This window comes from Bos indicus x Bos taurus, chromosome 20 (genome assembly GCF_003369695.1).
Source record: "Bos indicus x Bos taurus breed Angus x Brahman F1 hybrid chromosome 20, Bos_hybrid_MaternalHap_v2.0, whole genome shotgun sequence".
In the NCBI taxonomy this organism is placed as follows: domain Eukaryota; kingdom Metazoa; phylum Chordata; class Mammalia; order Artiodactyla; family Bovidae; genus Bos; species Bos indicus x Bos taurus.
Window position 1 is genome coordinate 71,081,629 of NC_040095.1, and position 13,841 is coordinate 71,095,469.

At 63.3% G+C, this 13,841-nt stretch overlaps 1 protein-coding gene across 4 annotated transcripts in view; it reads left to right on the plus strand.

The window, feature by feature from the left end:
- Positions 1 to 13,332, plus strand: part of BRD9 (bromodomain containing 9) — an 18,625-nt gene extending 5,293 nt beyond the window's left edge. The window contains exons 6-16 of one of the 4 annotated variants that reach the window (XM_027519974.1): positions 474 to 584; positions 1,127 to 1,302; positions 2,523 to 2,655; positions 4,153 to 4,228; positions 4,800 to 4,895; positions 5,278 to 5,410; positions 6,936 to 7,047; positions 8,558 to 8,596; positions 9,567 to 9,666; positions 10,980 to 11,147; positions 12,680 to 13,332. In XM_027519974.1, the coding sequence (XP_027375775.1) occupies positions 474 to 584; positions 1,127 to 1,302; positions 2,523 to 2,655; positions 4,153 to 4,228; positions 4,800 to 4,895; positions 5,278 to 5,410; positions 6,936 to 7,047; positions 8,558 to 8,596; positions 9,567 to 9,666; positions 10,980 to 11,147; positions 12,680 to 12,780 (1,245 nt within the window). In that variant the 3' untranslated portion in view covers positions 12,781 to 13,332. The remainder of the gene's footprint in view (positions 1 to 473; positions 585 to 1,126; positions 1,303 to 2,522; positions 2,656 to 4,152; positions 4,229 to 4,799; positions 4,896 to 5,277; positions 5,411 to 6,935; positions 7,048 to 8,557; positions 8,597 to 9,566; positions 9,667 to 10,979; positions 11,148 to 12,679) is intronic. The other 3 variants (XM_027519975.1, XM_027519976.1, XM_027519977.1) reach the window with 3 other exon arrangements.
- Positions 13,333 to 13,841: the final 509 nt, after the last annotated feature.

Sequence of the window (13,841 nt, forward strand, 5' to 3'; positions counted from 1 at the left end):
CACTGGAGTGGGTTACCATTTCCCTCTCCAATGCATGAAAGTGAAAGTGAAGTCGCTCAGTCGTGTCTGACTCTTAGTGACCCCATGGACTGCAGCCCACCAGGCTCCTCCGCCCATGGGAGGCTCCTCCGCCCGTGGGGTTCTCCAGGCAAGAGTACTGGAGTCGGGTGCCATTGCCTTCTCCGACTAGGGGAGAGCAAATCAGGGATCCGGGGGGAACAGACACAAACTGCTACATACAGGCACTTACTGTGTGGACGGGGCTGTGCACTCAGTGTCTTACAGTAAGCTGTGACAGAAAATGAGCTGAGAAGATTTCCATAAGTTAAAGGAAAGGGCTTCTTTAAACCGGAGAGCCACATTTGCTCTCCAGTGTGTTTCAGCGTCTTCCTGTGGCTTCTCCTGATAGGAATCTTGAGGCTCTTGTTGTCTGTGTGGTGTTCCACGTCTGGTGAATGGTCTCTCTTTTTCAGGCAGATTTCAAGCTGATGTGTGACAACGCGATGACATACAACAGGCCGGACACTGTGTACTACAAGTTGGCCAAGAAGATCCTGCACGCTGGCTTCAAGATGATGAGCAAAGTAAGGGGCCTCTGGTGGCTAGCGAGGGGCTGCGGCTGAGTGCTGCCGCCTCCTCCACGGCTCTCACAGCTGAATGGAAGCTCAGTGAATGCCATGCTCTGGCCACGCCCCCCCCGGCCTCGGCACGGGCCCTCTGCTCTAGGGAGCCCCCAGCCAGCCGCCCTTGCAAGCACGCCCCTCCTCCAGACACACCCCCCTCACTGCTCCTGCCCATGGCCGTGTCCCCAGCAGGCTCGGGGCGGAGCTCCAGACGCGTGGGTCTCACTGGCTCGCGGCCTGCCTCGTGGGTTTGTCGTGTGTGGCTGCCTCCCGGAGCCCAGCGCCCCGCCTCCAGCCCCGGGCCCCCCTCTGCCCTGTGAGCCAGGCTGCATGCGCCACGTGTCTAGGACCAATGCAGCCTCACCAGCCTCCGGGGGGTGCACCCTGCCCCCGGAGGGTTAGCCGCCAGGCCGGGCGAGGCTGCGGCCACCCACCCCTCGCTTCGTCGGTGCTGTGGCCGGAGGGAGAGGTCAAGCCCGCGGCTCTGTGCTTTCTGGTTCCAGGAGCGGCTCTTAGCTCTGAAGCGCAGCATGTCGTTTATGCAGGACATGGATTTCTCTCAGCAGGCGGCTCTTCTGGGCAACGAAGACACGGCTGCCGAGGAGCCTGTCCCCGAGGTCGTGCCTGTGCATGTAGAGACGGCCAAGAAGTCCAAGCGGCCAAGTAGAGAAGTCATCAGGTAGAGCCGCCCGCCCGCCCGGCTCTGCGGGCACCGACGCCCTCGCTGCTGGCGGGGGCTGCGTTCCAGCCCGTCTCACTCGGCAGCTGGGACAGAGGCTCACCCTGTGTTCACACAGAAGCAGCCGTCCTCCCTGCCTGCTCGAGAATGCAGTGGCTGTGGTGGCGGCCCCCATCCTGCCAAGAGTGTCAGGAGGCCCTGGGGTCAGTCGTGAGGGGCACAGTTCTCCACTCTGGCCCCCGTTCCCCACGTGCTGATGCAGCGACGGGTCCTGTGAGGGAGTCACGGCCACCCCCCCGGGTGTCGGGGGCATGGGCTGAGCCACCCTTACCGGCCACGCTCACTTGGTCCTGGGTGTGGCTCGCCAGGCCCGCTGCCCGGGCGCTGCTGCTACTGCGTCCTGGGAATTCTCGCTGGCCCTTCACTCCCGAGGGTCTCCTCTGTGCAGGGCGCGTGCTGGTGGCCAGGGCTCCGCGTCCCACGCTCGGGGGCTGCGTTGTGCCATTGTAGATGACAGCTTGGGTTAGGGCAGGCAGGGCCTGTCTCTGGGCTCCTGCAGCTGGGGCCCTGGCTGTGAGGGGGCTTCCTGTAGACTTGGGACCCCAGAGGGCTCGCCCCAGACTTCACTGGGGGGGTGCCTCCACTGTGCTTCTAGAGCCTTCCACGAGGAGACCCCCTCCCACGGGTGCTGGCAGCGGCCCCTCTTGTCTCTGCCGTCTGGGGGCACTCTGGGGCCTGGGGCTGCCCACGGCCCGGGCTCACTGCCAGCGCCGCGACCTGCACGGGGTTCCTGCCTCTGTCGGTCCAGTGCCTGAGCGACGCGGGTGCCAGCGAGGCTCCTGCCGCCCGGGAAGCCGGGGCTGAGCTCCAGGGCCTCTGCTTGGCCGGCGTCCACGCACTGTAGCCCGCAGAGGGTTAGGAGCGGAAGGTGTCGCCCTAGACTGGAAGCTGGGGCTGAGCTCCAGGGGCCTCTGCTTGGCCGGTGTCCACGCACTGTAGCCCGCAGAGGGTTAGGAGCGGAAGGTGTCGCCCTAGACTGGAAGCTGGGGCTGAGCTCCAGGGGCCTCTGCCTGGCCGGTGTCCACGCACTGTAGCCCGCAGAGGGTTAGGAGCGGAAGGAAGGGTGTGAAGTGCGCTCTGTGCCCCCCGCTACCCCCTCTGCCACCGCGGGCGGGCTTCCGGGAGGGCAGGCGTGACTCGTGCGTGTCCCCGCCTCACAGCTGTGTGTTCGAGCCGGAGGGGAATGCCTGCAGCCTGACGGACAGCACCGCGGAGGAGCACGTGCTGGCGCTGGTAGAGCACGCGGCCGACGAGGCCCGGGACAGGATCAGCCGGCTGGTGCCTGGAGGCAAGGTAGCGCCCCCACGGGGCGGCCGTTTCATCTGCCAGGCGCTGGCCTGTCGGTACGACCCAGCATCAGCGGTCATCGCGAGCGTCTGGCCGGAGCGCCGCCCTGTCCTGGTGCCGCTGTTGCTGGAGGGCTAGCTCCTCGTCCCCGAGGCCGCCGCAGCCAGCTGGCCATCTCCTGGGAGCGGGGTGGCGTGTGGTGTGCAGGTCGCTGGCCAGCAGAGGGTTGCGCTCTGTCTCCTGGCCGAGGCCGAGCCTGCCCTGCCTCTCCATGGCTGCGTGTCCTCTCCGTGTTCTCAGTGTCTGCGCCTCTGCAGTCTCCGTGGGTCTGACCAGGCGTGAGCTGGTCCTCAGGGCCCGCCCTGCTCTGCACACCTCCTCTCTGACACAGGAGGCATCTGGTAGGCGTGGCGGGAACCGTATGGGCGAGTGGCCTCAGATTTCCTGGTGACTGTTAGCGAGGACACAAGCAGAGTTAACCCTGGTGTTTTGTGTGACCCAGTGTGTCTAACGTTCTGTCTTCGCAAAGCCTGTGTGGGAATCTGCTTGAGCTTTCTATTTACACTAAGTCTGCAGAGGATGTGGTGGGTTTTACATAAAGAACCGTGAGGTGGTCGCAGTTGGGATGTGTCGGGTTATACAAGACACGTCGCGTTTTACGTCACCCGTTTTCTGCTGGTTTGCACACGCCTGCCGTGAGGTGTGAGGTCCCCGTGTGGTCACTGGAAGCTCTGTGTGTGGAGTCTGGTCTGCGCTGTGGTGGCTCCTCAGCCCTGGAGTCCGCGTTTCCGCATGAGCACTGATTCGTCCCCCGTAAGGGTGTCCCATCCTGTTTGGGCCTGGGTGCACAGAGCTGGGACGGCCACATCTGTTTGTGCATCCGTCTGTGCAGCCTGCCCTGACTCACGTTCACCAAAGGCTGTGCATTCACACGGAAACCTCCAGGTCTGCCCACACCCGAGGGTCCTCTGCTCCTCACGGGCTCATGACTGCAGCAAGGAGCCCTGCCATCGTCCACATCCCACCCCCGGGCTCCCCTGCACCCTGCACCAGCGCACTCGGCTGCTCCTGGCCTCTGAAGGGGCACTGCTCCCAGGTGGAGCTCGGTTTAGACAGGCAGGCTCCGTGTGTGTGGGGTGGGGCCTCTGGTCTCCTTGACCAGCCCTTGCCCCAGCTCGCATTGGTCAGGCTTCCGGCTCCTGGCAAAGGCTGTTTCTGGGGTGTCGTGTGTCCTTGAAGTGCCTGGTCATGAGGGTCCTGGGAGCCCGGCTCAGGAGCTCCTCTGTGGCACACGCGTGCCCGGGGCCACGTGCTCACGGCATGAGGTGTGTCTGGTCTCGGGGGATGGGGGCTCTGTGGCTATTCAGTTTACTCAGGATAAGCCGTTTTCAGCGGCCATGGTTCTCCTGGGCCCTCAAAGGCGCCCTGCTTTGGGGGAGCCCTGGGCAGGGCCTGGAGGCCGCGGGGGTTGGGGGTGCGGGCGCTCAGGCAGCTCTCTTGCAGATGGGCTACCTGAAGAAGAATGGGGATGGAAGTCTGCTCTACAGCGTGGTCAACACAGCCGGGCTGGATGCTGATGGTGCGTGCCCGCCCCCACCCTGTCCTGTCTGCTGACCGGCCCCGTCCCTGGTCTCCATACCTTGGTGACGTGTAGATGGGGCATGGCCCATCGCCCACGTGGCAGGATGCCAGTGTGGTCCGGGGTCCTCTGTGGGTGCGGAGGGCAGGAGCTGACCACTTTAACCGTCAGCTGGAATGAACCGTAGCGTTCTCGATAAAACAGGCAAGCTGGTTCCACTCGAACTCGAGGTTGAGGTTCTGATGGGGACATGGAGACCTCTCAGGCCCCAGTCCCTGTGGGAACCACTCACAGGCCTTTCGGGAGGTGGAGGCGGCCGTGTTGCTCATGCAACACATGGACTGAGGTCTCGGAGGCGGGGTCCGTGGCGTGAGTTGGGGTTGTGTTGCCGTGCGGTGGGCTGACCGCTGGCTTTCTACTCAAACCGCGGGCAGCCAGGGTTTCAGGGCGGCTGCCGGGTGTATAGACCTGAATTCAGATGGTCCCAGGGGCCACCAGGCTGTGCTCCCACATGCCCCCACCACTGCATGCAGCTGGGGGCCGCCTGCTCACGGCCCCGGTCCCCTTGCAGAGGAGGAGACCCACCCAGTGGACCTGAGCTCACTGTCCAGCAAGCTGCTGCCTGGCTTCACCACGCTGGGCTTCCGGGAGGAGCGGAGGAGCCGAGGTAAGACCTCCCTCCCACCAACCCCACCCAGCAGCTGCCCTGTCAGGCCCAGCTCTGGGTCTGATCACACTCGGTGGGGTCCCAGGAGGGGCAGGAGCTGGAGCCCAGAGGGCAGGACTCGCCTCCGCGTCGGCCAGTGTGGGGCCCCCTCCACGTGCTGATGGTCCATTGACACCATTTAAAGATCCTCCAACAAAGTCACGATTCCTCCACTTGGGGGTCATGATGCTGTAGGCAGCGGAGAGACCCCCCGCCTGGAGGTTACCGAGAACTCGGTGCAGAGGGCACGTGGGCTCCGCAGGGGGCCTCCGTGGTCCCTGGAGACGTGGCATGCGCGTGGCCCGCATGTGTGTCCCTCACGTCGGCCCCCGCACCCCCCCAGTCACCTTCCTCTCCAGTGCCAGCACTGCGCTCTCCACGCACAACAACTCCGTGTTTGGCGACTTGAAGGCTGACGAGGTGGAGCTGCTGTACTCGGCCTATGGAGACGAGACAGGCGTGCAGTGCGCACTGAGGTGGGTGGGTTGGCTGGCTTCTGTGGTGGGCTGCAGGCCGTGCTTGTGTTCAGTAAAATGACTGGCCTCTGCCAGTGACCTCGAAGCTCAGGTGACTGGACCAGGTGTTTAAGGGGATGACGATCCAGGCCGGAGCCTGCAAGAGCCTGGTGTGACCTACCGTGCTCCGGGGTCACAGCCGTCCAGGGGCTCTCGCGCCCGTGTGTCGGCTCAGGCAGCCAAGACCAGGTGTCTGTGACAGCACCCGCGTCCTGGAGGCGGGATCTGGGCTCCTCCTGAGGCCTGGCTGCTTGGTGCAGACTCTGTCCTCCTCAGCTCCTCCCCTGAGTCCTCCCCCAGCGTCCTCCCCTGAGTCCTCCCCCAGCGTCCTCCCCTGAGTCCTCCCCCAGCGTCCTCCCCCAGCGTTTCCCTCTCCCCAGTGTCCTCCCCCAGCCTCCTCCCCGCAGCGTCCTCTCCCCAGGATCCCCCTCCCCAGTGTCCTCCCCACAGCGTCCTCCCCCAGCTTCACTCTGCGTCTTGAGCTCCTTTGGTCTGGAGACACTGAGGGCCACCCTGAAGGCTTCCTTTTAACTGAATTCCCTCTAAGGCCCCCGTCTGCACGCACAGCCGTGCTCTGAGGTGCAGGGGGTCACGGCCTCAGCGTGTGGTGTTGGGGACACAGTTCAGCCTCAGTTGTGACCGGTGTGACGTACAGTTAGTGATCTGGTATTGCACCCCTGTGGAATGGGATTTGTATTTTTTCACTCCTGAGAGAAAAGAGGACCATTTCTTTAGAATTCAGTTTTTTTACATGGAGACTGTGACACCTGTGCTGGTCGGGGAGAAATGGAGTCTCCCCACGTTAGATCTTTGTCTTACTTCAAACACCACGTGGAGCGTGTTTGAAGAACACAGGGATCAGGTAGCTCCAATACGATAAACGAGCAGCTGACCCCGACGTTTGTGTGGAAACAGAAGTAGAGGAGGAAGACCAAGAGGAAGGTGTGGTGGCCGAGGTGGCCTCCCTGGACGTGGCCCTGTGTCGTCCTGCCCCAGCACACGGCTCTCGGGCCCGCTGCCCCTGGCCCAGGCAGCCGGTGCTGGGCGCAGTCGGGCCCACAGCCGTGTGAAGGCCTTGCCGTCAGGGCTCCTTCAGGCCTTGGCCTGGCTGTGCTGCTCGGGCTGTGGGTTCTGCCCTCGGCCTCTGTTCTCATCTTGTGGCATGGTTTGGGATTTTCTCACTTTGTTATGGTCCAAAATGACCCTAGAGGTGCTCCCAGCCCACCCAGTGTGGAGCCCTCCGTGTGATTTCTCCTTAATCTCCTTGTGTCCCTGAACCCAGAACAGACGTGAGTGCTCTCATGAAGTGGGCGTGAGGGACTTAGGTGTGCAGACGCGTGTTCTCTGCTTTGCTTTTCCTTTGCTTTTCTTGTTTGGGGTCACTGTTGTCCACCCCCCACCCGCCCCATGTGGACCTCGGGGGTGGGTAGCCAGGGCGGGAGGGTGCGGAACACAGGTCCCAGCCTGCTCTTGCGGCCCTGTCCAGCTTGCAGGAGTTCGTGAAGGATGCTGGGAGCTACAGCAAGAAGCTGGTGGATGACCTCCTGGACCAGATCACGGGCGGGGACCACTCGCGGATGCTCTTCCGCCTGAGGCAGGTGGGCGTGAGCCCCAGCAGCCGCCAGATGGGAGCAGGGAGTGTGTGTGAGGTGACCCGGAGCTGTTCCTCCCCGCGGGTCGGTTACCTTCCAGGGAAACCTAAGAAGGATGCCCTCGTCTGGCACATGTTCTTCATCCCTTTTTGGACCTGCCTTTCTTCGTCAGCTGTCACCTTCCGTCGTCCTGGGAAATCTCCTTTGCCTCACAGGACCTTTTTCTTTACCTGAAAACTCTTCGCACTTTACCTTCATTTTTGGAACGTGTCTTCCTGGTGTGGACACCTGGATCGACGTTTTAGCCTCTTTGTAGAGTGATGTCTGACTCACCTTGTGTCTGAGAACGTGTCTGCAGTCACTTTTATTTTTATTTTCCATTTGTAGTTTGTCTTTTTTAGTCAAGATCAGGATTGGCAAACTTTGGCCTGTGAGCTAACAATGTTTTTTTGTTTTTTACAGATTTTGAGTGTTTTAGAAAGTAGAAATGGAGAGCGGGCCACGCCCTGTGCCTGACCACAAAGCCTTGAATGTTTCCTCTCCAGCCATTTTGTTTCTTTTTGTTTACAGCATTAGAGAAACATTTTAACTTTGTTCTTTCACATATAACATTGCACTTTTTAAGCACTACTTATTGAATAGACTATCTTCTTGGACTGGAAGAGTTAGTATTGTGAAAGTGGTCATACTCTCCAAGGCAATCCATAGATATAGTGCAGTCCCTATCAAAACATCAGTGGCATTTTTCAGAAAGTTAGAACAAATGATTTTAAAGTTTACATGGAGACAGAGGAGACCCCAAGTAGCCAAAGCAGTCTTGAGAGAGAGCCTGGGGGTATCACTCATGCAGATTTCAGAGTGTACCGCTGAGCTGCCGGAATCAAAGCCGTGCGGTGCTGGCATGAACTAGCTACATAGGGCGAGTGGAGCAGGATAGCCCAGAAGGAAGCCCAGACGCGTGCAGCTAGCTCAGGGCAGAGGAGGCGAGAAAGTTCTGAGCGCTTTACTAAACGTGGACTGAGCAGCACAGCTTCAGACCGTTGTCATTTAGTCTCCATCGTGTCTCACTCTGCGACCCCATGGGCTGCAGCCCGCTAGGCTCCCCTGTCCTCCAGTGTCCCCTGGAGTTTGTTCAGACTCACTTCCATTGAGTCGGTGATGCCATCCAGCCATCTCCTGTGCTGGTCTCAGCACCCTGCCTCCCCCGCAGCCGGCTCAGCCGTCCTCCTGGTGAAGCCCCAGCCCAGCGTCTGACTGCCTTCTGTTTCCCACCCCTGGGGCTGCGGGTGCATCCTGAGGGCTCTTGTGCCTTCATGGCCTTCTCGCCCCGGGTGGTCTTGTGGGTGCCCAGCCCACCGGGGGTCTCAGCTGGTCTTGTGCAGCAGGCTCGCTCTGGCTGCGGCCCACGAGGCCCGCTCGGGTTGCGGGCGGGCCTGTCCCAACTACGGGTGAGGGTAAACAGGTCTGCCTGGATGCAGCTGCTGAGAGACTGGCTCCTGTCTGTGGTTCTTTGTAGAGGAGAAGCGTTCCGATGAAGCCTCTGGATGAAGTGAAGGTGGGTTCCGTGGACAAGTTACAGACAGTAAAAGCCTAGTGGTTGAGGCCCCGTGAGGATGTCGCGTGTGGCCTTTGAGACAGCGTCAGTGGGAGGAGCTTCAGTCCCTTTGCTGAGGAGGAAAGTGAGATAGTCACCATGACCTGCCTGAGGGTGTGCAGCCGGCAGGGGCTCCTCCCAGGGGTGGGCTCGCGGGTGGGCAAGGGCAGTCAGCAGGGACGGCCTGGGGCCTCGCCAGCCCCTGAGGACGCGGTCCAGCGCCGCCTCTGCCCGCCCTGTAGTGACCAGGAGCACGTTTGGCCCCAGCTCTGAAACTGCCTGTATGGGCAGCGGCACCGGGACTGGGCCGGGCTGTGGGGGTCACTAGCCTCCCTGACGGGGCCTCGCGGGGCAGAGGTCAAGGCTGGTCAGGTGCCCGTCAGACGAGCCCTTGACTGACGGAGATTGGAGAGGGTGCCGGCCGAGGGCACGTGTCCCCCCGCGTGTGCCGGGCGGCCAGGTGTCTGCTTGGTCTCTGGGCTTTGCGACACGTGTGGTGTTAGGCACCGGCCCGACATGGCCCGCGAGGATCTGGGGCGGGCTGCAGCCGCCTGATCCAGGACCCCCCGACCCCGACTGGCCCACAGCAGGGCCCCTGCGGGTCAGCCCAGAGGAGACAAGGACCTGCCACGCTGTCCGTCGAGTTCCCAAAGGAGCCTGGCCTTGAGTCCTGGGCGTCTCCCTGGAGGACCCCCCACCCCCAGCATCTGCGGGTCTCTCCCCAGTCCCCCTAGTGCCCATGGCCCTTCCCAGCTGCTCCAGGTGGAGGTTTCCTGGGGAGCCCAGGCCCTGTGGTCCCTGGGCTACGGCACAGTCCCCTGTCTGTGGGCTCCTCACACAGACAGGACACAGCCAGCCCAGCCTCCGTTCCCTGGGTGGTGGGCACCAGCTCGCTGCCTTTCCTCCATCTCACGTGGCTTGTCTCCTGCAGGCCGGGGACCCTCTCGGGGACGGCAGCTCCACGCTGGACTTTATGGCCATGAAGCCCTACTCGGACGTCTCCCTGGACATCTCCGTGCTCGGCTGTCTGGGTAGGTTGTGCTGGGCACTGTGCTGTGCCTGTTCTCGGGAGGGTGGCTCGACCCAGCCCCCTGTCCTCAGGATCCCCCGCCCCAACCCAGCCCCTGTCCTTAGGACCCCCTCCCCGACCCAGCCCCTGTCCTCAGGACCACCCCACCCCACCCAGCCCCTGTCCTCAGGACCCCCCCACCCGCTGTCCTCAGGACTCCCAGTGGCTCCCGGCAGGGCTCGCCAGGCTCTCTGACCTCCGGCCCCATTCCTGGGTCCCCTGGTCCAGTGGGCAGCGGGGAGCTCCTGCCGTGGCCGCCGTGGTGCTGCATCGGCGTGCTTGCCGCCATCACGGCGTGTGCCCCCAGGAGGGCCTTCTGCTTATGTGGGCCCTGCCCTTCTGGCCCCTTCAGACCTACTGACGTGGAGTCTGCAGGTGGTCATGCTCGTGGCTTGTCCCAGCAGACACCAGGGCCCTCCAGGGGGGTGCGCTTGGGGAGGAGGCGCTGCGGGAACCAACATCAGTTTGCAGAGCCCTGTTCCCACGGAGCCCCTGGCAGCGAGCGTGGCCCGTCACCCCCCACCAGGCGTGGCCCCAGCCCCGGGAGGAAAGCAGGCGGGGGCCCGGCGGGTCCTCTGTCCCTCGGGTGCGCCGAGGGCTGCCCGCCGGCTCTCCTCCCGCCGAGTCTACCGTTTCCTCTTTCGCGGTAGTCGGGTTGTCACCAGCCCTGTTTGCTCTCTGTCAGGTCTGTTCTTGGGCTGCGTCTCTCTGCTGTGCCCGGGCCCTGGGGTTTATCTTGAACGTGGGGAGTCTGACTGTAGTTTGTCCCGCGCTCACCTGGACCTGATTCGGTCCATCTCCCTCGAGGCGTATTTTCTCCGCTGGTCTCCAGATGGGGCGGACACGGCCTTGCGGGCCCCAGTTTGTTGACCCCCAGCTTTTCTTGCGTCTTCCCTCCTCTTCCCATCACGTGTCCTTTCCCTTCTGAGGGTGCTGTGGGTCCCGGTCGCCGCCCCTATGTTTCGTTTGCGACGTCCCCTGGGGCTGAGCCTCCCTGCTTCCCGCCCGCCGGCTCTCGGTGGGTCCACCGTGCGGGTGCTGCCTGATGCCGGCGCAGAGCCCCGTGTGGTGTTCTCCCGGCCTCCTCAGGGTGGGGAGCCACTCAGCGCAGGGGAGCGTGGCCCCACCATTATGGGGAGGGTCCTGCCGGGCCGTCGGGGGGCGTGGCCAGTCGTCCGGCGTGCGTTGCTCCCCTCTGCGCGGTGCCTCACACAGTGTGGGCCCAGCTGGGCAGTGGTGGCAGAGCCTGGCCCAGCCGCATCTCCGTGTCCTCAGGGAAGGTGAAGAAGGAGCTGGACCCTGAGGACGGGCACCTGAGCCTGGACGAGACGACGAAGCTCCTTCAGGACCTGCAGGAGGCACAGGCGGAGCGCGGGGGCTCACGGCCCTCGTCCAACCTCAGCTCACTGTCCAACGCCTCCGACCGGGACCAGCACCACCTGGGTGAGGCCCGCCGCGCACCGGCATGGGGCCTCGGGGGTGGCCGGGGGGCCGGGGGCCAGCGGGCTGGGCCAGGTCCAGGGCTGCTGCGGGCCCCACGGGCTCTGGTCGGGCGGCCGTACCGGGGAGGGCTTGGCGTGGAAGGCAGTCTTGTGAACCGGGGGGCTTGGCCTGAAGATGCTGGGTCCATGTCGGGAAGAGCCCCAGCCTGTCGCGTCCAAGCCGTGGACCCCATAGCGTCATCGAGGAGGGAATGTTGGCTTCTTCTTGCTTCTGGTCCTGAAGCACTGTGCTCCTGCCCGGCCCTCGTGGCGGGTCATGGGGCTCTCAGTGGGGGGGGGGGGGGGGGGCGGGGCATGGGACATACCTTGGGTCCCTTGGTGGAGGCCACAGGACCTCAGGGCCCTCAGTTGGGGGGGCACGGGACAGACCTCGGGGCCCTTGGTGGAGGTGGAGGCCACAGGACCTCGGGGCCCTCGGTAGGGGGTCGTGGGACCTCAGGGCCCTCGGTGGGGGGGACACGGGACAGACCTTGGGGCCCTCGTAGGGGGTCGTGGGACCTCAGGGCCCTCGGTGGGGGGGACACGGGACAGACCTTGGGGCCCTCGTAGGGGGTCGTGGGACCTCAGGGCCCTCGGTGGGGGGGACACGGGACAGACCTTGGGGCCCTCGTAGGGGGTCGTGGGACCTCAGGGCCCTCGGTGGGGGGGACACGGGACAGACCTTGGGGCCCTTGGTGGTTGTGGGGAGAATGGGACAGACCACGCGGTCCTCGGTGGGGGTGGGGGGCATGGGACAGACCTCGCAGTCCTTGGTGGGGGTCATGGGACCTCAGGGCTCTCAGTTGGGAGGGGCACACCACCGTCCTTGGTCGGAAGCCCCGTGGGCGCATGAGGGTGGGTGGGTGGTGGGTGGCGACCCCACCAGGACAGGAGCAGACGCTGTCTGCTGGCCCCTTGAGCACGCTGTTTACGTCCTCAAGGTCCTGCGTCAGATCCAGACACAGCGCTGACTTCCCTTTCTGCGGCCCTGACGTTTGGGGGCGGGGAGGGGAGCCATCAGCCGCAGACCGTTGGCTGAAGTTGTTCAAGTAGAGGACTGGCGTTTTGGTCCCATTAACCTGGTGATAAAAGCATGTGAAGAGGTTCCAGGTGACTCTGGGGTGGCTCCCAGCTATGAGGATCCCAAGGTCCTCTTGGTGGACTCAAGCTGATGCTGGGGCTCCTCAGGGTCTGGGGTGTCTGAGGAGCCCGGTGGGGTCCTAGTGGACTCGGTGACCCTGGGGCTCCTCTGGGTCTGGGGTATCCGAGGACCCCCGGCCCAGGAACTGCCTTCCTGCAGGATTGCCAGCCCTGCTGCGTGGAGGCTCGGCCGCGCCCTCCCTGGGGCCCTCGGGTGGTCTCTGCGCTAGGTCCGGGGCTCTGGCTGCGCCATAGGCCCCGTTGGCCGCAGCCACAGGACACGTGTCCAGCCGGGCCTCCTGGGCAGAGTGCGTGGCAGCGCTGGGCTGACATGCCCCCCTCCCGTCACTGCAGGGAGCCCTTCTCGCCTCAGTGTTGGGGAGCAGCCGGAGGCGGCCCACGACCCGTACGAGTTCCTGCAGTCTCCGGAGCCTGCAGTCTCCACAAAGCCCTAGCCTGTACACGGCCTTTGGTGGTTTTGTACTTTCCAGTTTTTATTTGCATGTACAGAGTTTTTGTCACGAGACAAAGACTTCATGTTGTCCCCTTCGGCCTGCGGGAGCAGCCCCGGGGAGCTGGTGAGTCGTCTGCGATCACGTCGGCTGCACTCGGATGTGGGGTGTCTGTGAGCCCTGTGCATCCTGGGGTGGACGTCACTTATAAAGGGTGTGTGAGCAGATTCTGTGAAGCCGGCGTGGTCTGTCTCTGGGCTGCTTGGTGGCAGGGACGTCCCTCTCAGTGCCTGAGTAGACACACTGTTTAGTCTGTGTCCTCGGGGAGTGGACGTGGCTGAGTCTTGTGTGTACCCCACCCCACTGAGCCTGCATCCCCACACTGCTGGGGCAGGTCACAGCGGGGGCCACGTGGGGAGCTCTGTTGGGTAGTGGCGCGTCCTGTGGCTGCAGCTGCGGGTCGCGCGTTGGAAATGCTTTGTTCTGGATGTGTTTACTGGATGCCTGTTTGTACCTGCAGATTGTAAATACAGATCTTAATAAAAAGAAAGTGTCGCTGCGTGCGTCATTTACAGCCTGGCCAGGGTCCCCTGTTGACTTCACTGCAGACCCTTCACTTCTCACTCAGCTTGATGGCCCGCCTTCTTCCTGGTGCCATCTCCTGCTGTCCCCCGCCTCCGGCCCGGATCTGGGCACCTCAGTGGTGTCCAGGGTCACGTCCGCTCCTGCACAACTTTCCGCTCTGTTTTCCTGCCGTGAAACAGAAGGTTGGCGCCTCCGGAAGCTCCCTGGCCGCTGGGTAGACCTGGCAGCAGCGCTTGTGGCTGGTTGAGCTCATCATCCCTCAGAGTCCCACGGGTGAGGGGCTGGCGTCTGCGATGCCCTGGGCATGGCTGCACATAAGCGTTTCTGGAGAAGCGTGTTCTGTGCAGGAGCCCATGATGACGATCATCTTAACTAGAGAGCACTTCCCAGGACATGTGAAGACACTGACCAGCAGCTGGCGGAGCTGCTGTGAGCGGGAGCCGTGGTGCCCGGGACCTCCAAGCCTGGCCCCACGGGGG